This window comes from Myxine glutinosa, chromosome 5, assembly GCF_964187855.1.
Source record: "Myxine glutinosa chromosome 5, kmMyxGlut1.1, whole genome shotgun sequence".
Classification (NCBI taxonomy): domain Eukaryota; kingdom Metazoa; phylum Chordata; class Myxini; order Myxiniformes; family Myxinidae; genus Myxine; species Myxine glutinosa.
This window is the reverse complement of record NC_136265.1, coordinates 88,857,697-88,883,202: the sequence shown is the minus strand read 5'-3', so window position 1 is coordinate 88,883,202 and position 25,506 is coordinate 88,857,697. Positions and strand designations below refer to the sequence as shown.

At 43.0% G+C, this 25,506-nt stretch overlaps 1 protein-coding gene across 7 annotated transcripts in view; it reads left to right on the top strand.

Annotated features, from left to right (window-relative positions):
- The window catches only part of LOC137427366 (uncharacterized), a 420,191-nt gene that overhangs the window by 213,624 nt on the left and 181,061 nt on the right, over positions 1 to 25,506 (top strand). For 3 of the 7 annotated variants that reach the window (XM_078778337.1, XM_078778331.1, XM_078778330.1), the window contains 2 exons: positions 6,583 to 6,693; positions 13,399 to 13,512. In XM_078778337.1, the coding sequence (XP_078634463.1) occupies positions 6,583 to 6,693; positions 13,399 to 13,512 (225 nt within the window). Of the gene's footprint in view, positions 1 to 6,582; positions 6,694 to 9,760; positions 9,866 to 13,398; positions 13,513 to 25,506 lie in introns of those variants that run through there. The other 4 variants (XM_078778336.1, XM_078778333.1, XM_078778334.1 and 1 more) reach the window with 4 other exon arrangements.

The following is a 25,506-nucleotide window of genomic DNA, read 5'->3' as shown; positions in this document are numbered from 1 at the left end:
TTACAAAATTAGAATATGAAAAGGAAATTAATTTGAGAAAACCCAAGTTTAAAGTTGGTGATATTGTAAGAATATACAGATGGAAAAGCCATTTTGAGAAAGGTTATACTAAAAAATGGACTAATGAATTATTTAAAATCGTTGCTGTAATGGATACAGTCCCTTGGACATACAAATTATATGATTTAAATGGAGAAGAAATCTTGGGTTCATTTTACTCACAAGAATTACAAAAAACAAAGTTGATAAGCCATTAAACTAGAAACATCCATACTTTATTTACCCCAAATTAGTGGTAATAAAAAAATAAAAATGATAAGCCACGCCCACACAAACCCCGCCCACACAGACCCCGCCCACACAATCCCCGCCCACACAGACCCCGCCCACACAGACCCCGCCCACACAGGCCCCGCCCACACAGACCACACCCATCATCCCTCACCCCTTGTGCGCCCCCACCCTTGACCCTCCACCCCCCTCATCCCACCCCCACCTTCCCCACACACACAAGGGGAGGGGAGGGGTCCTTGGCAGGGGCGCACCTCCCCGTTCCCCCCTCCTTTATTCTCTTTTTGTAATTAAGAATTAAATAATTGTAAACAAAACAAATATAATCACATGATATTAAAAATATAAAAATTTTAACAAAACATTTTTCTTGAGGTATACATTCAACTTCTCCCCCACACAATTCATCAATTTCTCCCTCGCACAATTCAAAGGTAATTTCTCCAGATGTCTTTAGGTCTTGTATTTCTTTCTGTTTGAGACAAGGGGGGAGAGAAAATATTAATATAGGGTGAAGCAGGGAGAAGGATATATTATATGTGAGGATATGAGGATATGAAGGATATGAAGGATGTATGATATACCTCTAAAAAATCGAGCTTTGCGTCGAGGACGTCGAGTTGAAAATTGAGGGTATCACAGGTTGACATGAGGGTATCACAGGTAGGCAAAAATTCATAATCGTGTTCATGGGTGTGGTAATCAATCTCAACTCTCATATCTGTTGATGAAGGTGTTATATTCTGTTAGAAAAGAAAGAAAGAAAAAACGTTAATAATTTCTCCTAAAAGATACATTGTATTGACAATGAATAAATAAATGTCAGCTCCCGTTTAATGGTGTCAATCAGAGAAATGAATAATTAATTACCTGAGACAAACTCCGATGGTGGTTATCTTCTAAGAACGGTGAAACATCGAATTCATTCAATCTGTGAGGCAGGTTGTTCCAACCCGTGTTCAATTCGTTGTAAACCTCTTGTGGAACAACTTGAAACTCTGCCAAGACCAGGTCATTTTGAAAACCTGAATTGCTGTAAATATAGAGAAAATATATCATCAGTCATAAAATAAATCACACACAAAACTCTCATTAACAGTTTAATTATGAATGAACTTACCAATGTCATGGTGAGTTGATATATTCTTCATCAGAGGAAAGACTGTACAAGTTGACGCTCATCTTCGTCGATTCTAAATGGTGAAAAATTGAACGAAGACGGCTTTTTATAGATGTGTTTTTCGGGAAGCGAAACTAACACTGTATGTCAGTGTTTCGGGAAACTCCGGGCGTGTACAGGAAAGAGAACAATGAGAAATTCCCAATGCGTCATTTCTTGTAAAGTTAAGCAACATGTCATTTCTCAAAAGTGAGCGATTAATGAGAAAAAGGTTCGAGTATGGTTTATGTTGTCCTTTCTTTCTATTATACAGACTTGGCATTTAATATGGAATATTTTTTTTTCTTGACTTGGGTTTGCTTTCTTAACTCAGTATATCAATCTGGTGAGTTTATTTTACACTTTGGTGATTTATTTGTTAAAAGAACCATGTCACTGATTGTCTGTCGCAGCAAGAAGTCAACAACAGGATTATATCATAGGTGGCGTGGCAAAATGTACGGACAGGTGCATTTGATGATTGGCTTCACAGTCAGGTATACAAGGGTTGTTGCGTTCTGTATTAGTGGAAAACAACTGCTGCACGTTTGCAAAAGTTATTGCTGCTTCCTCTGGAGATGGTCCGTCAACTCGACAATGCTGTTTGTCATGGAGTGGTGGCTTTACGAAATTACGGCATGAAACAGCGTGCTATTGCTCGGCAGTATGGCATCACTCAAGGTCAGGTGTCAAAGATCCTGAAACGAAATGCTCAGAGGGGTGTCCCTACTCCAAGACCGAGGCCAGGACGTGCCCACAGAACCACAAGGAGGGATGATTGCCAGCTGCACCGGTTAGTCCGCAATGGCCGTACCAAGTCAGCTAATCGGCTTAGGGCTGAGTGGCAGCAACTGACAAATGTGCCTGTATCCAGAAGGCTAGTCAACCAACGACTGGTTCAAGCAGGCTATCGTGCCAGGCGTCCCCTGAGAAAGCCACGCCTGACCAGACAACACCGCCAGCGCCGATTGCAGTGGGCCAGAGAGCACCGTCAATGACAGCCAGGACACTGGAATCACGTGATCTTCAGTGACGAGTCTAGATTTCTGGTCTATCGTCAAGATGGCCGCATCCGAGTGCGCAGACAAGTGCATGAAGCCTACAACAAAGATTGTATAGTGCCAAGAGTCCAAGCTGGAGGTGGTGGGGTGACCGTTTGGGCTGCTTTTCATGCAGGGGGCAAAACTGACCTGGTTGTTCTGAATGGAAACCTTAACCAGTTCAAGTACAGGGCCATTCTGGAAGAAACATTGCTTCCATTTGCTCGTGCAGCCTTTCGGGGAAACTTTGTCTTCCAAGATGACAATGCACGGCCTCATCGTGCTCGCATGATCCAACACTTTCTTGCTGACCGTGGTGTAGAGCATATGGAGTGGCCTGCCATGTCCCCGGATATGAATCCGATAGAGAACTTGTGGGCAGAATTAACGTGTCAAATCGACCACTTGGACCAGCAGCCGACCTCTGTGCGTGAATTGCAGCAGGCTATTGTCACTGCATGGCAAGCGATTCCTGTCCAAACATTGGCAAATCTCGTGAACAGCATGCCTCAACATGTACATGCTCTCCTGAATGCTCGTGGGGGTTACACGAAGTACTGAACTGTAATTTTACTGTCCGTAATGCCAGTCGTAATTTAAGTTTTGTTTTAAAATTTTTTGGCTAATGTGCAAAATAAAGAGATACTTCTGGAAAACGTACAGAAGTTTAACACAGTACTGTCCATGAATTGAGTTCGATATCAGTTTACATCACTTTCAAGGATCAATTTATTTGTTTCGAAATGTCAAATGTGGTTTTTGTTTCTTTTAAAGGTCACATTAACAAAATCTAGAATAATTTCAACATAATTCCAATGAACTTTTGATTCCAAGACATCTTGAAAAGTATGTTCACCCCCACAAAAAAAATATTCCATATTAAATGCCAAGTCTGTATTAATGATGGAACCAAGTATCAACCAGACTAAAGAGTGGAGGTGTAATCAACTTTGGTATATAAATGGAAAACATAATGAATGTGAAAAATATCAAATAAGACTTATTGAAAAGGCAACTGGTAAAAAAGTTCACAAAACAAATAAGAGAATTAATTTAAATACTGGTGAGTTGGGTGAAAAAGATGGAAATATTTTTGAGTGGACGGAAAACTTTCATGGTTATCAGGAAAATATATACTTTAATTTTAAAATGGTGTGTGGGAGAGGAGGAGGTCAAACAAGAACATTGAGGGAGGTTTACCATTTTATCTCAGCTCAGTTAAAATATCTTGAAAAAGAACCAAACTCAAACCTCTTCTTTAATAATATATTAGATGGTGAAGAGAGTTGTCGGAGAATTAAATTATTTCCTACACATAAACAAATATTTGTAAGATCATTGTTTCAGTGGTCTACTAAACAACAATGATCATTGATAGTAAGAGTAAAAGGCCCATAAGACCAAGGGAGGCAGGAATAGAGGTGTTAAGAGGAAATGAAGAAAAGTGATGGTGAGAGGAAAATTTACATGTAAGTGAATGGAGATTTGGGGCTGTCCCAGGAACAACATTTATCATCTACTGTCATATTTACGCATTGGGCAATGAAATGCCAAGAGGGGTGGGCGGGGCGACGACTGTCAATCAGCCTGATAGGGGTGGGGCCACAAAATGCATTTGACTGCATGTACTATTTAGAATGTTAGATCGTCCATAAAGTATGTACAGTGCTGTACCATTACAACGTAAGTACATCTTTGAAGTTTGTACTGCAACATTTATAAACTAGAATGACGCTTATAAACCAGAGAGCATACCTCGGCCAGGGTGAGCAGTTTATGTTTTGTATCCCACTGATAGGTCAGATTTGGATCCAGACCGGAACCAAAATATAATCCGCCTGTTCTTGGAGATGAACCAACTCATCGACCAATTTTAGTCACAAGTCGTCCACAACGTTTTGAAATATCATCCTGTATATCGTTTTTGGCCCTGTCACTCAATGGTGAAGAATCACTTAATAAATTGAAAAAATTCTTGTATATAGATTTGGATTCGAATCTTCACCAAAATTAGATCAATTCTGGCTCAGTTCGCACTTTCTCCAATGCAACAACAATTAAATATTTTTTTGTTACCGAACAATTTCTCTATGGGCGAGCTAGGAGTCTCCTTCGGAAGAAAACGTGAAAGAACGTAGTTACACAGCACTGTATCGGGAATGTCTACCCGTATCACACTTTCAGTAATAACTAATCACGTGATAATTTTTAGCCCATGCGTGCACCGTGCACTCCGTGCTTCGACCAATGAAATCCAGCATAACATGCACGAGCTCATACCCCTCTCTGTTATTAAATAATTCCCACCAGTGCAGTGTCGATTTAAGAGATAACGTATTTGGGGAAAGTTTATATGAATGGCCTTAAAACGATCATTCATTCATTCATTTTTCATACACAATTAGATGATGTATTCGGAGAAGATCCCGCGGGCCTGTGTGGATTGTACAATGCAACGCATTTTCTGTTATATTCGAGTAGAAAGTGGGGGGGTGGAGGGGGGTGGGATGGGATGTTCCCCGTCAAAAATGTGGGGGGATATGTCCCCCTCCATCCCCCACCTATCAACGCCAATGGGCCCATAGACTCAGCTTCATCGTGGAAGATTCCAACTGTCTTGAGGCCTTGGTTTCACAGAGTTCAGCGGAGCAAGGTGTTAGGCGGGGGCACCAGCCCTTTGGGGTTGCTGTGCATATGAACGAGTTGCTGTGTATTTTGAGCCGTGGTTCTATCTTCCAATATGAGACGATCCCCTTGTGAGTCCAACTGTACGTACTGAAACGGCCGTGTCGTGAAATTAGTAAAACAATGGCCGTGTGCTGGATTATTCACGCATCATTCACATTCGTCTCCGCTCGGCATCTTGGAGATCATTATTCTCCATCAGTCTTGTCGCCCGTTTGGGAGTCCAAGTCCTTTACAATTCACATGTTTTAAAAGCCAATTGATAGATCTCACCTGTCATTGGAGGAAACAACCAATCCGCTCTCATCTCATCAATCATCCCCAGTTGTCACTATCACCAGATATTTAGTCAACCTGAGGCCCTCCTCATCAAAGAAGGCTGAATAAAGCAACCAAGAATAGCTATGCAACATAAGGCCTTTGCCGTCTCAAGCTCTACCCAAATCCTTCCACGGCAGCAGGCATTTCTAAGTAGCACAAGTATGAAAACCCACCGCTGCAAGCTCACATCCGCCACTGTTCATCACTTATTGGCGAATCGTCAGCGATAGCTTAGACGGAACGCTGTTCTGTGGAGGAACTCAGGTCATTCAATGTTCATTTAGTGTGCAACACTTGGACCTTGTTTGCTGCATTGTCAACATTCATCCGTGGGATGGTGCACACATTGATAAATTCAATGCATGCGATAAACCAGGATGGCAGTTTACACGTCTGTCGTGATTTGAACTCGGACAAGGTAGCTGAAAGAGGTGTGTGCTTAACTCCAAGGTATCTCGCCAGTCCAGTCCTTCAATTCAATTAATCAATCCCACATGATTTTTCCAAACTACTCCTGAGCTTTTCTCCACTTTCTCACTCTTTTGATCCTTTCCACTCCCCTTATCATATGTTCACATGTCATGGCTTTGGCCTATTCATTCCATTCTCTGCATTTGTCAACATGTTAACCTGCCACACTCTGCCATTTTGTTTTCCATGAGGATTCTTTCGGGACAAAAAAAAAGCAACCAGTCACATGTTGGATCGGAATTGGTTGTAATTTGAGAATAAATGCAGTTTGGTGGAGAAAACCTTCTCTATTTTGCCTTCTCTACATTTTTTTACCTTCTCTATTTTATTTGTTGTAATTTTAGGTGGTGGTGAAATTCCATTGAAGATGTGGTCAGGTCGGAAGCATCTCATAACATCGAGGCAGTTTATGCAGAACATAAAGCTTTGATATCGTAATGTTTTCACATGACGCCATTCCAAAGGGTTTTATTTTTTCTCTTCAAGAAAGATTTTAATAATTTAAATTTTTTTAAATGATCTAAATGCAATATTTATTTATCTATTTTCAGAGTATGAAAACAGCTCTGCATGTGACATAAGATGCCTGCATTCAATAAAAGTTACTTTTTCCAGATTTATTTGTGAAAGTGGAAGTGAAAGCTGAGCATGACATTGATGTTCACCTGGATCGACCCGAACCCAATGATGCCAAAGATTCTTTCCTCAAGAACCAACCTCATGAAGGTTTCTGTCAATGTCTATACATTTTGATTCAAACAGTTTGATGATGAACTCTGGTGTTAAGAAAAAAAACATGACGTTATGATTTCATTGCTTTGAGAAATAACCACGATGGTAAATCAATTTCTCAAACATCAATTATCACCTTTATCATTATATCTATATATATAAAACACTGTGTGTGTGTGTGTGTGTGTGTGTGTGTGTGTGTGTGTGTGTGTGTGTGTGTGTGTGTGTGTGTGTGTGTGTGTGTGTGTGTGTGTGTGTGTGTGTGTGTGTGTGTGTGTGTGTGTGTGTGTGTGTGTGTAATGTTACCGATAGACTCCGAAACGGAGAGGCTCACATGCTTGATATTTGGCATAGACATGGTCATTGAGCCTGGGACGAACATGGCCGAAACAATATTTGACGAGATCCATATTTTTTATTCATATTTACCTCAGCGCATTTCAACGAAGTACCCGCTAATCTCAGCCAGTGCGAGCAGCTCGCTGATTCACTCAGAGCGATCACGTGATGTTCCATCCCGTCACACGTTTGCACGTAATTCAGGGCGAAAAGCCATTGCGTTTTTTCACCTTTTATGCGACCGTGTTTTGTGTCGATTTTGTGCGATATGAATTACATTTTAATTCATATTTCGTGTTTACGAATTCGAATACGAAGGATTTCCCCTTTCGATTTCGAATACGAATCGAATACGAGCTTGAGTCGAGAGGGCGAATGTACGGGTTGGGAATGTGCGGGTCGCCCTTCCCCCGCCTGGCAACGCCGGTACTGGAGGACGTGGGTCACAGGATCGGTGAGTCTACAAAATCCGCTTCGTGCTCTTTCGAAGATGCAGGACGATGTCGCGATTGTTGTGCTGCTCTCCGACCATGAGAACTGCAACGTCATTGTTGACTGGCCCTCCCCCTTCCCCCTCCCCCATCCGTCCTCCCCCTCCCTTCCCCCTCCGTCCTCCCTCCCCCTCCACCCTACCCCTTCTCCCCTCTCCCTCCTCCTCCCCCTCCCTTTCCCCCTCCCTTCTCCCCCTCCCTTCTCCCCCTCCCTTTTCTCCCTCCCTTTTCTCCCTCCCTTTCCCCCCTCCTTTTCCCCCTCCCCTTTCCCCCTTCCCCCTCCCCTTTCCCTCTCCCCCTGCCACCCTCCCTCCTCCCCCCTGCCCCCTCCCTCCCCCTCCCCCGCCCCCATCCTCCTCTCCCACCCCCCTCACCCTCCCCTCCCCCTCCCCCTCACCCTCCCCTCCCCCTCCCCCTTCCCCTCCCCCTCCCCCTCCCATCCCTCACCCTCCCCCCTCCCATCCCTCACCCTCCCTCCTCCCCATCCCTCACCCTCCCCCCTCCCATCCCTCACCCTCCCCCCTCCCCCTTCCCCCTCCCATCCCTCCCCATCCCCCCTCTACTCCCCTCTCCCCTCCCCCTCCCCTCTTCCTCCCCTCCCCCCTCTGCTCCCCTCACCTCCCCTCCCCGCCCGGCAATGCCAGGTACTTCTGCTAGTATAAAATATTTTAACCAACAATAATATACCTTGTTGTATCCTATTTATCCTTAATTTGTACAATATTCATTTCTGATTTTAATTATACACCTTTTATTAGCCCCCATTGACTTAGTCCAAAATGGGGGTTATGGATTGGGTCTCGTCCGTCCGTCTGCAACCATAATCTCGGAGATGTATTGACTGATTTTTCTTCATACTTGGCACAACGACAACACATGATGGTGTTCATATGCATGATGGGAATGGTTTATTTTCTCTCTTCAATGAAGATTTTAATGTTTTGATTGACATTTTAATGATTAAATATATATATATTTTTAATGATTTCAAATTGCGATATTTATCTATCTTATTCTAAGAGTATGTAAACAGCTATGGACGTGACACAAGAGTGCTGCATTTAATAAAAGTAACTTTTTCCAGATTTATTTGTGAAAGTGGAAGTGAAGAATGAGCACGACATTAATGTTCACCTGGATCGACCGAACCCAAAGATGCCAAAGATTCTTTCCTCAAGAAACATCCTCTTGAAGTTTCTGTCAATGTCTATACATTTTGATGCGAACAAGTTTGATGATTAAATCTGGTGTTAAGAAAAAAATCGGAGCAATAACTCTGGCTCTCACCTGGTAGAATAAACGGTATACTACACTGACTAAAGGTATTTTAAACCAATTTCAATGGATGCCAGAAGACAGCGCAGCACGTGGAACCATACAAACCTAATCAAAATACTTTAAACAAACAAAGAAGAAAATAACTATTTTCTGGGGCAACCCCTCCGTAGACCTCCAAAGGGGCAGATTTTTTTTTAATGCTGTGAACAAACTTTGATATATCACCGGTGATGAAGGTTGTGGTCAGGTTTCATCGAAATTGCATGTGTAGTTTCCGAGAAGAAAGTAAATACCTATTTTGGGGGGCTACCCTCCCTCCCCTCATAGACCATTAAAGGGGCAGATTTTTAAAAATACCGTGAACAAACTTTGGCACATCACAGGTGGTGACGGTTGTGGTCAAGTTTCATCGAAATTGCATGTGTGGTTTCTAAGAAGAAAGCAAATACCTATTTTGGCGGGCAACGCCCCAACTGTAGACCCCTAAAGGGGCAGGGTTTTTTTTAATGCTGTGAACAAACTTTTATATATCACGGGTGATGAAGGTTGTGGTCAAGTTTCATCGAAATCGTGTGTGTAGTTTCTGAGAAAAAAGCAAATATCTATCTTGGGGGGAGGGGGCGGGGGGGAGTGGGTCAAACCTGGAACCACTTTGACCCACCCCTCCGCCCAGCAGAGATCCCCTTAGACTTAGATTTTCTTCGTGCCATGAACAAACTTTGGTACATCACGGGTGATGAAGGTTGTGGTCAAGTTTCATCGAAGTCGTGTGTATAGTTTCTGAGAAAAAAGCAAATTCTTATTTTGGGGGGTCAAACCTGGATCTACTTCTACCCCCGGGCTAACCCCTTGGATCCCGTTTTTTTTTTTTTTTTTTTTTTTTTAAATGCCGTGAACAAACTTTAGTCACAACACAACAAATATCATTTCAGCCAAGTTTGGTCAAAATCCCTTCAGCGGTTTTGGAGAAGAAGTTGCAAGTGTTTACGGACTGACGGATTGATGGACTGACGGACGGACAACGCGCCATCGCATAAGCCCCCGGAACGTCTTTCCAGGTGAGCTAAAAAAACACGACGTTATGGTTTAATTGCTTTAAGAAATAACCACATGGTAGATCAATTTCTCAAACATCAATTATCATCTTCATTATTATATAAAATATTTTAACCAACAATAATATACATTGTTGTATCATATTATCCTTAATTTGGACAATCATCAATTCTGATTTTAATTTGACACCTGTTATTATAGCCCCCGTTGGACTTCGTGCAAAACAGGGTTTTTGGATTGGGTCTTGTCCATCTGCCTGCAACCATATTTCGGAGATGTATGGACCGATTTTCTTCATACTTGGCAAAAAAAACAACAACACATGATTGTGTTCATATGCACATCATTGTGTTTTGCGATGCGATCAAAGATTGCCAACTAGTGGCCATTTTAGGTGTAAAAAAAACTTGATGTTGAACACATCCTCAACCATTTCTCGGACAAGCATTTATGTTGTTCAAACTGGACAGACAGACAATGAATGATTGCCAACATATGCACGTCGTTTTCTTTCTAGATGCGATCCAAGATGGCCGATTGGCGGCCATTTTGTTACTTAAACCTGTCTCCAACCATGTCTCGACATGCATAGACCGATTTTATTCAAACCTGGCACAACGACATTGCATGAGAGTATACATATGTAGAAGGTTTTGTTTTGTAATCCAACCAAAGATTGATGACTGACGTCCTTCAGCTCAGTTTGGCAAAATTACTAAAACCACGGGGGCTGTGACATTTTGTCTTTTTCTCCTTCATTTATTTTACGTGTTTATATATGATCTTGGCTCATGGGAAAGTGTAGTGACAGAGAGAAAAAAGGCAACAAATTGATAGTAAAGCAGTGAGGTCACAGTTGGGATGGAAGCAAGGAAGGGGTAACAGCAAGAGGAGAGATAAGGGGAGGAAACGGTCAACTGATAATAACAATGTTTTGTTGGGTTGTGGTTCATGTGTCTCGATAATATTTTAGGTGTGGAAGTGGATGGCTTGAGATAGTGGTGAACTTTGCAGCCTTGGTGGAAAGGGTACAATTCAACTATATTTAGCCTCATATGATCACTTTTTGGAACACACACACACACACACACACACACACACACACACACACACACACACACACACAGTAACTTCATCACCAAACAAGGACATGAATAAACCATTACAACCAATAGAAGAACATCCAAATAAATAGGAAAGGTGTCACGCCTCTGCTGCACATTAATGATTCAATGCTCTTCACAGCAAATGTTGGAATATTTACATGAATGAATGAATGATCGTTTTAAGGCCATTTTCCCCACTAGAGCAGGGGTTAGCCTTGCGGGCCCCATGACAATCATGGTTCCCTGTTTTGAGGGAATGTTTTTTTTAATGGCCAGATGCCTTTCCTGACGCCAACCCTTGGTCGCCTCTTACGATGCGCAGGGATACGGTGTACCTATTCTGAATCGGGGTACACACCGGGATCATTCATCCCAGCATGCTGGTACTCAATTTACCGACCTCGGAAGGATGACAGGCTGAGTCAACCCCCCTGGCGTTAATTCAGCGATCGACCGGGATTCGAACCCAGGATCCTAGGATCCCAAGCCGGCACCCTAACCGCTAAGCCAACACCAGGCTTGTTGGAATATTGTTGGAGTTTGCCGTTGTTGGAATATTGACAGAACAACTAAAACTAGTAAAACGGTTCTCCAAGGACATTCAAATGGAATTTGGACTAGATAGGTGTGCCAAGTGCACATTTGTACAAGGTAAACCAACAAAAACAGACAACATAAAAATTGACCTTGAAACAACAATACAGCAGTTAGAAAACGAAGCATCATACAAATACCTCGGAGTAGAAGAGGGCTACCAAATATGTCGCAAACAAATGCTCAAAACAATCGCCAAAGAATACTTTCGTAGAACGTGGCTGATCCTGAAAAGTACATCTCCCCAAGAAACAAAATCAAAGCCATAGACCAGTTCGTGGTACCTGTATTCCAATACAGCTGCGGAAGGGGGGTAATTCATTGGTGAAACACCAGCGCAAACATCTTCGGAGCCTTCCAAACACTCCTTTTAGGATGAGCACTCCTGAAATAATGAAGATGACTTTGGGGAAAAATCTTCACCTTGTTGCAGAATATATCTGCCTGGATCAATTAATCTGAGGTTTCTGGTCTTCAGACCAGGCCTTGGTGGGTTAAACCGGTTTTATGAGTGCTCAACCATCCCTCTTCCCTCACAGCATATTACTGGTGTGGGCAGTAATTCTATTTGTCTGAAGGCCTTTGAGCTTCTGCATAGCCAGATGACATAGCTCGCTCTAACGGCCGTTTTGGATGCTGTACCCATAATAATCTTCCTCCTTCCTTTTGGTATGCCTAAAAGGGCAACGCATTTGCTGAAAGATGTGTTGTAAAATCCTCTACGACCTATTTCTACTGGAAAGTAGTTTACAGACCATCCTGTCTGTTCACAATCAGCTACCAGGTCTTCGTATTTGACTTTGTCTGGCATATGCATTGGACAGGTTCTCCTCCATCGGGACTGTCAATTCAATAATGATGACATTCCAAGTTACTGCCGAATAGATGGTGATATCAGGCCATTTGGCAGTTTCCATAATTTATGGAGGGAACACGATTGGCTTATGGTCTTCATCCATCCAAAACATCCAATCATTAGCCTGCTGTAGGATGTCCGGTGTTTCTACCTGGGGAAGTGGAAAGGCTGGGTTCCTGTAGGATGTACCATCAGCTGTATGTAATGCAATGGTGGGAATAGAGTTTGGCTTTGATACAATACTGGTCTTCTTATTTGCATATTTGATATAAGGAGCCAGGGCTGATGCAACTGCTCTTCGGGTTTGGTCATGGCGCCAGTTGTATCTTCCATTTTGGAGTGAGTAACTGCACCCATTTAAGATGTGGCGCAGTGTGCAATGGTGATGATGGCACAGTTGACTTAGTCAAAGGTTGGTTTTGCCCCACAATCTTAGGTTGGCTGGGGAAGGGAGCTGGTCGTGGATAGCGTTGATGTGGAATGACAATAGTTTCGGTGTCCATACATGGAGGGGTTTCTTTCATGGTGTATCGGTCTGTATGGCAGAATCCCCTCTCAACCACTGTCCATGTTTAGCACATCCATACAGGTAGACCAACATGTCTTCCTCATGGATATCCTTCACCAAATTAGAAAGGCATTTCCAGTGTTATCTTCTGGTCATGTCTCTTATCAGCGCTTGATTTTTCCTGTAGCCGAAGCCTGCTTGGTCAGTTTGACCTCTGCACATCTCATTCAGGATAAGGTGTCACTCCTTCCGTTGTAACCCTTTCACACCATTCCACCTAGCCTTGGTTTTCTTTGTTTCTAAGCACTCTCTCTCTGTACAAGGAAGATTTCAATGTTTATGGAGATTTTAATGATTTTTATTTCTTAAAATGATTTTCATGCAATACTTATTTATCTATTTTCAGAGTGTGGAACCAGCTGTGCATGTGACACAAGAGAGCCTGCATTTAATAAAAGTTACTTTTTCCAGATTTATTTGTGAAAGTGGAAGTGAAAGCTGAGCACGACATTGATGATGTATACCTGGACCGACCCAAATCAAATGATGCTGAAGCTTCTTTCCTCAAGAAACATCCCCATGAAGGTTTCTGTCAATGTCGATACATTTTGATTGTGAACTTTGGTGTTAAGAAAAACATGACGTTCTGATTTACAAGGGTCAGTCAATAAGTAATCTTAAAATGGCGAAATAATTTCGAGAATGTAATGTAGATGACATACACTACGTGACCAAATTAATGCTGACACCCGAACATCACACATCTCATTCCAAAATCATGGGCATCAGTATGGAGTTGGTCCCCTCCTCCCCCCACCCCTTTGCTGCTATAACAGCCTCCACTCTTCTGGGAAGGCTTTCCACTAGATGTTGGAACATTGCTGTGGGGATTTGCTTCCATTCAGCCACAAGAGCATTAGTGAGGTCAGGCACTGATGTTGGGTGATTAGGCCTGGCTCGCAGTCGGCTTTCCAATTCATCCCATCGGTGTTTGATGGGGTTGAGGTTAAGGTTCTGTGCAGGCCAGTCAAATTCTTCCACACCGATCTCGACAAACCATTTCTGTATGGATCTCGCTTTGTGCAAGGGGGCATCGTCATGCTGAAACAGGAAAGGGCCTTCCCCAAACTGTTGCCACAAAGTTGGAAGCACACAGTCATCTGCAATGTCATTGCATGCTGTAGTTTTATGATTTCCCTTCACTGGAACTAAGGGGCTGAGCCCAAACAATGAAAAACAGCCCCAGACCATTATTCCTCCTCCACCAAACTTTACAGTTGGCACTATGCATTTGGGCAGGTAGCGTTCTCCTGCATCCGCCAAACCCAGATTCGTCCGTTGGACTGCCAGATGGTGAAGCGTGATTCATCACTCCAGAGAACGCGTTTCCTCTGCTCCAGAGTCCAATGATGGCGTGCTTTACACCACTCCAACCGAGGCTTGGCATTGCGCATGATCTTAGGCTTGTGTGCGGCTGCTCGGCCATGGAAACCTATTTCATGAAGCTCCCGATGAACAGTTGTTATGTTGATGCTGCTTCCAGAGGCAGTTTGGAACTCGGCAGTGAGTGATGCAACCGAGGACAGACGATTTTTGCACACTCCGCGCTTTAGCACTTGGTGGTCCCGTTCTGTGAGCTTGTGTGGCCTACCACTTCGCCGCTGAGCTGTTGTTGCTCCTAGATGCTTCCACTTCACAATAACCGCACTTACAGTTGGCCGGGGAATCTCGAGCAGGGCAGAAATTTGACGAACTGACTTGTTGGAAAGGTGGTGCCACATTGACAGTGCCACATTGAAAGTCACTGAGCTCTTCAGTACGGCCCGTTCTACTGCCAATGTTTGTCTATGGAGATTGCATGGCTGTGTGTTTGATTATATATACCTCTCAGCAATGAGTGTGGCTGAAATAGCTGAATCCACTCATTAGAAGTGGTGTTCACATACTTTTGGGCATGTAGTATATGTTATATCTATGGGTAAGAGTCATGTTTTGCCTGTTTTAGATCTGGCAACATTGAGCGTATGACATCAGTAGAGCATCAGTACTTTTAGCCAGAAACGAAGAGGGCAAGAAAAGAATGGCGCCATTCAACTTCACCGAAGCCGAAAAAATTCCGCACACAGCCGTCCGCTGGAAAAGTGATGCTGACGCTCTTCTGGGATAGCCGAGGCCCACCTCTAGAGCATTACATGCCCAGAGTGACCACATTCACCAGCGCATCATATTGCGACCTCCTTAAAAATGATCTGAAACCAGCAATCGGATCAAAATGTCATGGACTACTCACTACCGGTGTTTTGCTGCAGCATGACAATGCTTGGCCCCATACTGCCCGTGGTACAGCTGCAACAATTGAGGACTTGCATTTTGAGTGTGTTCCTCATCCACCATACTCGCTAGACCTCGTCCCTTCAGATTACCACATCATTGGGCCACTTAAAGAGGCGCTTGGTGGAACACTTTTCGATCTGACGAAGAGGTCCAAGAGGCCGTGCACGAATGGTGACATAAGCAGCCAAAAATTTTTTTTCTCGAGGAATCCAGGCCTTAGTAAAGCGCTGGAAAATGCATTGAACGCAATGGAGATTATGTTGAAAAATAACACAGTTGTGACACACTTACATGCAATAAAAAAGTTGTGAAAAATATTTTAAGGTTTCTTATTTGAGAGAGATGATGCTATAGATGTTAGAGAGATGATGATGATTTGCTAGAGTGAGATGTGCATGGAAGAAGTTTCGGGAACTGAGTGGCGTGCTGATGATGAGGGGAGTGTTGCTGAAGCTGAAGGGAAAGGTGCATGCTGCATGTGTGAGAAGTGTTATGATTTATGGGAGCGAGACATGGGTAATGAACGTCGAGCAGCAACAAAGGTTGGAAAGGGTGGAAATGCGAATGGTTCGACGGATGTGCGGAGTATCGTTGAGAGAGAGGAAGACAAATGATGAATTGCGAAAGATGATGGGAATAGAGCCTGTGATTGATGCTGTGAAGAGGAAAAGGTTGAGATGGTTTGGTCATGTGTTGAGGAAGGATGAAAGTGACTGGTTGAGAAGAGTGATGGAAATGAATGTAGAAGGAAGTAGAGGACGGGGAAGACCGAGAACGACTTGGCTAAAGATGGTGGAAGAAGAAATGCGGGCAAGGGAGTTAACAAGGAGAGATGCAGAAAATAGGGCAAAATGGAGAAGATTGTCATGGGGACCGCAAGGCAAACCCCCGCTCTAGTAGGGAAAATGGCCTTTAAAATGCATGTTGTTGTATGTTGTTATTGACTGCCCCTCATAATTGCTTTAATAAATAACCACATGGTAAATCAATTTCTCGAACATCAATTATCCCCTTCATTATTATACAAAATTATGTTATGTTAATTATTATACATTATTATACATCAATTATATAATTGAGACTAATTGATGATAACATTATCCTTCATTATGGCTAACCCACGCTCTAGCAGGGAAAATGGCCTTAAAAAGCATGTTGTTGTTGTTTGTATTATTATACAAAATATTTTAACCAACAATAATATACCTTGTTGTATCCCATCATCCTCAATTGTACTATTGTCAATTCTGATTTTAATTTGACATCTGTTATTATAACCCCCATTGGACTTTGTGCAGAATGGGGGTTTATGGATTGGGTCTCGTCCGTCTGTCCGCAACCATATCTCGGAGATGTATGGACCGATTTTGTTCATACTTGGCACAAAAACAACACATGATGGTGTTCTTATGCAAATAATTTTGTTTCGTGTTGTGATCAAAGATGGCTGACTGGTGGCCCTTTTCAGGTGTAAAAAAAAACAACTCGATGTTGAACACATCCTCAACCATTTCTCAGACACGCTTATACAGTCACGTGAAAAAGTAAGTACACCCCATGTAAAGTTTTGACTTTTTCAACATATTTCAACATACAGCTATTGATCGTCATTTCAACAATATTGATAGATAAATGTGATATAATATAACAAATATCATGAAACATTTACAATTTGTAGTCCATTGTATAATTAAAATAAACATAAATGCTAATTCCGCATGTGGAAAAAGTAAGTACACTCTTGGCTCTAATAGGTGGTATTGCCCCCTTTGGCAGAAACAACCTCAAGTAGGCGTTCCTTCTAACTGTCTTCCAGTCTCTGACATCGACTGGGAGAAATTTTTTCCCACTCCTCCATGCAGAATTATTTCAGCTGTGTGATGTTTGTGGGGTTTCTTGCATGCACAGCTCGTTTCAAATCCCCCCACAACATCTCGATGGGATTTAGATCCGGGCTTTGACTTGGCCATTCCAGAACCCTCCATTTCTTTCTTTTCAGCCATTCCTTGGTGGATTTACTGGTATGTTTAGGGTCATTGTCATGTTGCAGGGTCCACCTGCGGTTGAGCTTCAACTTTCCGACAGATGGCCTCACATTATCCTCAAGCACCCTCTGATACAATGAAGAATTCATAGTGGATTCCATGATGGTGAGCTGCCCAGGCTCTGATGCAGCAAAGCTGCCCCAAACCATAATATTTCCGCCACCATGCTTTACAGTTGGTATCAGGTTCTTGTGGTCAAATGCTGTCTTTGGTTTTCGCCAAACATGTCTTCTGGTACTGTGGCCAAATAGCTCTACCTTTGACTCATCTGTCCAGAGCACATTGTTCCAGAAGTACTGTAGTCTAGTAGGAAGACTAGGTCCCCCTGCACCCCCCGGAGATATACTTCTAATCAGTGTTTCTAGATTGGAAAAAATGTGTAGAAAATGACTAGCTATGGCCCCAAGCTGAAAAAATGTCCCACATACCATTTTTATGCAAATTACTGCTGCCATTATCAAAAAAACGATTTTTGACATATCTCAGCCAATATTGCAGATAATTGAAAAATGAAGGTGTCTAGACCCATGTTTTGAAGGGCATAGATCATGATAGAACTATTCATAACATGATTACATGTGTCTATGGTATACTAGTATGCATATTAATGCTGTAATTACAAAATAATCAGTTTTACAAATGATAAGGATACGTTAATACTGCAGATAACTTAACATGGTACATAAGGGGTCTAAACCCAGGTATTTTCAAGGTTAAATGTCAACAAGATGCTCCTGAGTCTTGCATAGGGGCGGGACATTGGCAGTAACATTGGTACCACTCAACTTTTCTTCCCACCATTGACTTTGTATTGCGAGAGATTTTCACTTGCTTATTTAAAGGTTTCTCACCCAGCCCACGTAAAATCTACCAACTCCTGCTGTTAACTCCCAAACATATTTTTTTATGTTATCCAATCACAGTGCAGAAATGACAGACTAGAGATCCAAATTAGTGCTGCTATAGCTGCCATTTTACATTTCCACCCATGTAACATGCGCGCTCGCGCGCTCGTATCAATTGGTAATGTCGCGCGCTCGTATCAATTGGTAACGTTGATGTTATTGAATACCTCAGTTGAAAGTTCAGTCTTCCATTCCATCTGTGTGTTGTTCTTGGTATTCATCCTCCAATCTAGCCAGGTAAGATGCTAACTATAATGTTACTCACACTCTTGACTTCAGTTTCTGCATGAAATCATAAACAGGCAGAATAACAGCTGAGCCAGCTAGCACCATGTTAGCTAACGTTAAAGCTAGCCTCATCTATGTACAGTATGTTCCTAATGTCGGTGTAACTTAAACTTTTGTTAATGCCAAACATGAGACATATCTGTTGACTTCTGTATATGAATTGAACCAGAAAGAGGCACGACAGCTGAGCTAGCTACAGTAACTTAGCACAATGTTTCATTGGCCTAGATAGCTAACGTTAGTGTGGAAGAATTTAGATGTTTTAGCTATTAGCACTTTTGATGCCACTAAACATGGTTTAGTCAGCTAAAAAGTACCCTAGTGTAGAACATGACTCAGAACCTCTGTTACCTCACTGAAAACTCAGAGCCTCCTTTCACAGGCACTTTTAACATCATTCGTGATTTCTTATTTGTCATTTAACAGTGATGGTAGACATCGACAGCAAGCATGCCCAAAAGAAAACGGAGTGTAGAACCTGCAGCCCAAAGCTCTCCTCCTACATGCATCCTTCATGTACCATCCATGTCTGATCATGGGGATTTCACGCCCCTCCGTAAAATTAAAGGATCTGCTTCAGAAAAACTGCAACTGCTTCAAAAGATCCGGGATAGACGTCTCAACCAACCGCATGACTCCCCATGTCGTATGCAATCAGTATGTGATCAGATCCCGGCAACTCTTCCTGATGACCTAGAAAGAGTAGGATATCACAGCAAGTGTTATAAGCACTTTGTCCGCCACTTTCATCGTCTGGGAGATGATACAGAACCAGGGCCATCAACCTCATCATGGCATCACTCTCCTCGTAAACCAGGAGGTTCTGCTGAACCCATCTTCCCGCCAGAGTGTATATTTTGTGAGAAAGTTGAGACCAAAGATGCTCATCGCAATACTGAGAGGCCTACAACCTTCCCATCCTTTAAAAACAAAGAAAATGCATGGGAGCAAATCGAAACACGGGCTGAGAAAATGGGTCTCTATCGACTCCATCGAAAGGTGAAAAACAAAGACCTCTTTGCATGTGAGGCCAAACACCATCCGTCATGTTTTAAAGCTTTCCGCACAGCATTCTACAACTATGAGCGTGCGATTCACAGAGCCGAAGCACCAAAGGAGCAGGCTTGCATGTCAGCCGCCCATGAAAAGGCATTCAACTCAGTACTGGAACACATTCAAACCCAGGTCATCCAGCAGAATAAAGTTCTACAGCTTTCTTCCTTGCGCTTGCTCTATGTCGAGGAACTGAAACTGAATGGATATGAGAACTCAAATTATCGGTCAGAGAAACTACTGAAACGCCTACAGAATGACCCAATCAAGGAGCATATCCACTTCACGAAGGTTGATCATGACAAATGTGATGTCATTTCTTTCTGGCTTGTGCACAGCTCAAACATAACAGTTTCCAATGCTCTCGCACGAGCATTCACACTCGGAAGCACAAACAAGAACCAAAATGTTGCCCTCCAACTTCGCCAGGGTATTCTACAGGCTTTCAGAGAGTGTAAAGACCAACCATGGCCACCAACAGCTGAAGACATGGAGCTCAATCCTGAAGACATCCTACCTCCAGACCTTGTCCGCTTTCTCAGCGTGCTAATGACTGGCAAGGAGGGCATCGAGACAGAAAAGGTGAAGCGTCTGGTCTTCTCCATTGGACAAGATCTGTGCCGTGCAGTGTCAGATGGAAAATGGAAGTTACCAAAGCACATTCTCCTCTGTGTGACTGTAAGGCACCTGTTCCGAAGCAAACAGCTCACCACAATACTACACAGGCTTGGACACTCTGAGAGCTACGATTTCGCCTTGGAGTTGGAAACTGCTCTCGCCAAGGTCCTGGATGAAGTCTCAACTTATCGTACACCACAAATTGTGACAGGAGAGGGCAACCTTGTATTCCACTGTGAGTGGGACAACTTGAATAAAACCACTACCAGTGTGCACGGCAGCAACATTGTAAACAGTGCTGGAGGAATCATGGTGCAGGAGGTCAAGCCCGGGTTCGAGAGCAGCAAGGACCGAATGCTACCTACCATCAATAGGTCACAACAGCGTAGCCTGAAGGTCGACACACCAAAAACTCTCCCACCCTTGCACTTTACTCGCGTTGGCCCGAAGTTCCCTGAAGGCTCATCATTCACACCGCCAGCAGAGAATGACACAGTCTATGCCACTACGATGCAAGAGTACTACATCTGGCTCTTCATCAGATACATCGGAAGCTGTGGCCTGCAGCCTGTGCCTGGGCTAGGGGGTTTCACCTCTGCAACTGGTTCTCCCCCACCCAGCAAATCAACAGTCGACTACTGCACGCCTATCCACCAACCGATCACAGACAACGCAGTTGTTCGTGAGCTACTGAAGCGTTCCGAGGCAGCAACTGCTGAGGTGGGTCAGAGATGGGTCCTGAATACATTTGATCTGGGTGTCTGCATGAAAGCCCTTCCCATCATCTGGCGCTGGCCAAATGAATTTGCTAGTCATGTAGTAACGATTGGACCCTTCCACACATCCATGAACTACATCGGGATGCTCACTGGACACAAGATGCGTGGTTCTGGATATGCAGAGATTCTCTTTGAGGCACAACTAGTAACAAGTGGATCTCTCAAAGGTGTTCTCAGTGGAAAGGCCTACGCAAAGTCCCTCTTTTGCCTCAAAACAGTGTGTGAGGCAATGGAGAGGCTGTTGATGGAGAGATTCACTGAGGAGGAGAACATCATGATCTCTGACCCTGCTGTGCTTCTCAGAATGACCCAGTCTTGCAACCGAGAGCACCTCGATGAAGCCCTCAAAGACCCCTCAACTCTACTCCTCATCAAAAATTTGCATAAAATTTGCATAATTTTGCATAAAATTTGCAGCAGTAATTTGCATAAAAATGGTATGTGGGACATTTTTTCAGCTTGGGGCCATAGCTAGTCATTTTCTACACATTTTTTCCAATCTAGAAACACTGATTAGAAGTATATCTCCGGGGGGTGCAGGGGGACCTAGTCTTCCTACTAGACTACTGGTCTTTGCCTAGGTGTCCATTAGCAAACTTTAGCCTTGCCCTGATGTTCTTTCTGGACAGCAAAGGTTTCCTCCTGGCACACCTCCCATGTAGATCAAATGTTGTGCATCCTCTTTCTCATGGTAGACTCGTGCACTTTGACATCAACAGTGGCAAGAGCTACCTGTAGGTCCCGTAATGACATTCTGGGGTTCTTAAAGACTTCTTTCAGCATCTTTCGGTCTGCTCTCGGGCTGAACTTGCTGGGGCGGCCTGGCCTGAACAAGTTGGCAGTTGTTTGGAATCTTCTCCACTTGTAGATGATCTTCCGGACAGTCGAATGATTGATTTCAAATTGTTTGGAGATCTTTTTAAATCCCTTCCCAGACTCGTAGGCATCTATAACCTTCTTTCTGAAGGCCTCAGAGAGCTCTTTTGATCTAGACATGGTGACGCCGCACACTTCAACAACAAAGAGCAAACCAAACTAAATGTCTGAGGTTTAAATAAGACAGGTTCCTCCAAGATCCTCTCTAACGATGTTCTAATCATTTGCACCTGAGCTGGTGCACCTGATTCTAATTTTAGGTATTTGAAGTAGTGATAAATGTAGGGGTGTACTTACTTTTTCCACATGTGAAATTTGCATTTATGTTTATTTAAATTATACAATGGACTACAAAATGTAAATGTTTCATGATCTTTGTTATATTATATCACCTTTATCTATCAATATTGTTGAAATGAAGATCAAATAGCTGTATGTTGAAATATGTTGAAAAAGTCCAAACTTTACATGGGGAGTACTTACTTTTTCACGTGACTGTACTGATGTTGTTCAAACTGGACAGACAAATAAATGAATGATGGATAACTTATGCACGACATTTTCTTTTGAGATTCGATCGAGGATGGCCAATTGGTGGCCATTTTGTTACTTAAATGTGCCCCCGACCATTTCTCAACATGCATGGACCGATTTTGTTCAAACCTGGCACAAAGACCATGCATGGGAGTATACATATGCAGAAGATTTTGTTTTGTAATCCAACCAAAGATGTTTCTGATGATCAAACCAAAGATGTGACTGACAGCCTTTAACTAGTTTGGAATTAGTTTGGAACTCCATATGGCAAAATTACTGAAACCCACAGGGTTTATGACATCTTATGTCTTTTTCTTCTTGTTGATTTATTTTACGTGTTTATGTATGAGCCTGGCTCATGGAAAAGTGAGGTGACAGAGAGAAAAAAGGCAACAAATTTATGGCGGGGCAGTCTGGCCACAGTTGGACGGAAGCGAACAAGAGGAGAGAGAAGGGGAGGAAACAGTCAACTGATAATAATAGTGTTTTGTTGGTTTGTGGTTCATGTCTCGAAAATATTTTGGGTGGGAAAGTGGATGGCGTGAGATATTGGTGAACTTTGCAGCCTTGGTAGAAAGAGTACAATTCAGCTATATTTGGCCTCATGTGATCACTTTTTGGACACACACACACACACACACACACACACACACACACACACACACACGCTGACTTCATCACCAAACAAGGACATGGATACACCCTTACAACCAATAGAAGAACCTCCAAAGAAGTAGGAAAGGTGACACATCTACTGTGCATTAATGAATTTATGCTCCTCACAGTAAATGATGAAATATTGATAGAACAACTGAAACTAGTAAAACGGTTTTTCAAGGACATTCAAATGGAATTTGGACAAGATAAGTGTGCCAAGTGCACATTTGTACAAGGTAAACCAACAAAAACAAGTCAAGTGAATCCACTTGGATTCCGCCCAGGTTGGCACATGGAAATTATGATGTAGCATAATTATCATCTCGGGTCAAGATTTGAAATTATGCCATGGTTTTTGTAAAATTGCTACTAGTATTCACATTATGTTCACATTCATTCACATTCACAGGGTCCTCTGGGTCCTCTGGGCATTTGGGTCCTCTGGGTCATTTTCTGGTCTGGGTCTGGCAAATTTTCATTGACATTTGCCCAGTTTCAACTTTTATTGACCCAGAGGGTCATTTGGGTCCTCTGGGTCATTTAGGTCCTCTGGGTCATTTGGGTCCTCTGGGTCATTTGGGTCCTCTGGGTCATTTGGGTCATTTGGGTCCTCTGGGTCATTTGGGTCCTCTGGGTCATTTGGGTCCTCTGGGTCATTTGGGTCCTCTGGGTCATTTGGGTCCTCTGGGTCATTTGGGTCCTCTGGGTCATTTGGGTCATTTGGGTCCTCTGGGTCATTTGGGTCCTCTGGGTCATTTGGGTCCTCTGGGTCATTTGGGTCCTCTGGGTCATTTGGGTCCTCTGGGTCATTTGGGTCATTTGGGTCCTCTGGGTCATTTGGGTCCTCTGGGTCATTTGGGTCCTCTGGGTCATTTGGGTCCTCTGGGTCATTTGGGTCCTCTGGGTCATTTGGGTCCTCTGGGTCATTTGGGTCCTCTGGGTCATTTGGGTCCTCTGGGTCATTTGGGTCCTCTGGGTCATTTGGGTCCTCTGGGTCATTTGGGTCCTCTGGGTCATTTGGGTCATTTGGGTCCTCTGGGTCATTTGGGTCCTCTGGGTCATTTGGGTCCTCTGGGTCATTTGGGTCCTCTGGGTCATTTGGGTCCTCTGGGTCATTTGGGTCATTTGGGTCCTCTGGGTCATTTGGGTCCTCTGGGTCATTTGGGTCCTCTGGGTCATTTGGGTCCTATATTCCTATCCTATAACATATATATCCTATAACCTATCCTATATATACACAAAGAATTAAGTTAAGCACCCCCCCCCGTTTTTTTACAACCTCGCACATTACAAGTTTGTTGTCGTCAAAACAGTGTAATATACCCATGATATTGCTATATTTTCTGGAGAAGTGATATTATGGTCACATAAAAACATAACAATCATGCCGTTTTCAATATTTTATTCTGAATAATTTAAGGTGAAATTTTTTGGGAATTTTAGGCATATTTTCACCTCAATTTAAGTATGGAGCTATAGGTCCATCACGGACAGTGTGGATGACGTTTATGTTTTCTAACGTACAGTCATTGTTCTGAGAAGACCTCTAGCGATCTTTGCGTCAATAACGTGTGTAGGACCCACGTGATCGGATCACTGACTCAACCCTACGTCTCATAGACCCTGTAAGCCGTCGTATGCGTTGCTGTGGCAGGTTGAACCCCCTCGAGCACGTTTGGGACATGTTGGGACGACAAATTGCGAAGATGGTCCCTCCAATAGCCAATCTGGATGAATTGGAACGTGCATTACATCGGGAATGGAACAACCTGCCACAGCAACGCATACGACGGCTTACAGGGTCTATGAGACGTAGGGTTGAGTCAGTGATCCGATCACGTGGGTCCTACACACGTTATTGACGCAAAGATCGCTAGAGGTCTTCTCAGAACAATGACTGTACGTTAGAAAACATAAACGTCATCCACACTGTCCGTGATGGACCTATAGCTCCATACTTAAATTGAGGTGAAAATATGCCTAAAATTCCCAAAAAATTTCACCTTAAATTATTCAGAATAAAATATTGAAGACGGCATGATTGTTATGTTTTTATGTGACCATAATATCACTTCTCCAGAAAATATAGCAATATCATGGGTATATTACACTGTTTTGACGACAACAAACTTGTAATGTGCGAGGTTGTAAAAAAACGGGGGGGGTGCTTAACTTAATTCTTTGTGTATATATCCTATATCATATAACATATATCCTATATATCCTATAACATAACATATAACAAATATATCCTATATTATGTACTAGCGAGCGGCCGCGTACCAGCCAAAGGGGTAGCCCATGGTTAGCCTAAATATAGATTTGATGACGTCATGTTTACACATCTGAGCGACAGAAACGTGGTTCACTTTTGGAGCGACAGAAATTCCCAGGCAAACGCTATAACGCACCAGGTTTACAACCTGTGCGTTAATAAACAGCATAAAACCTGACCTTGAAACAACAATACAGCAGTGACAAAACGAA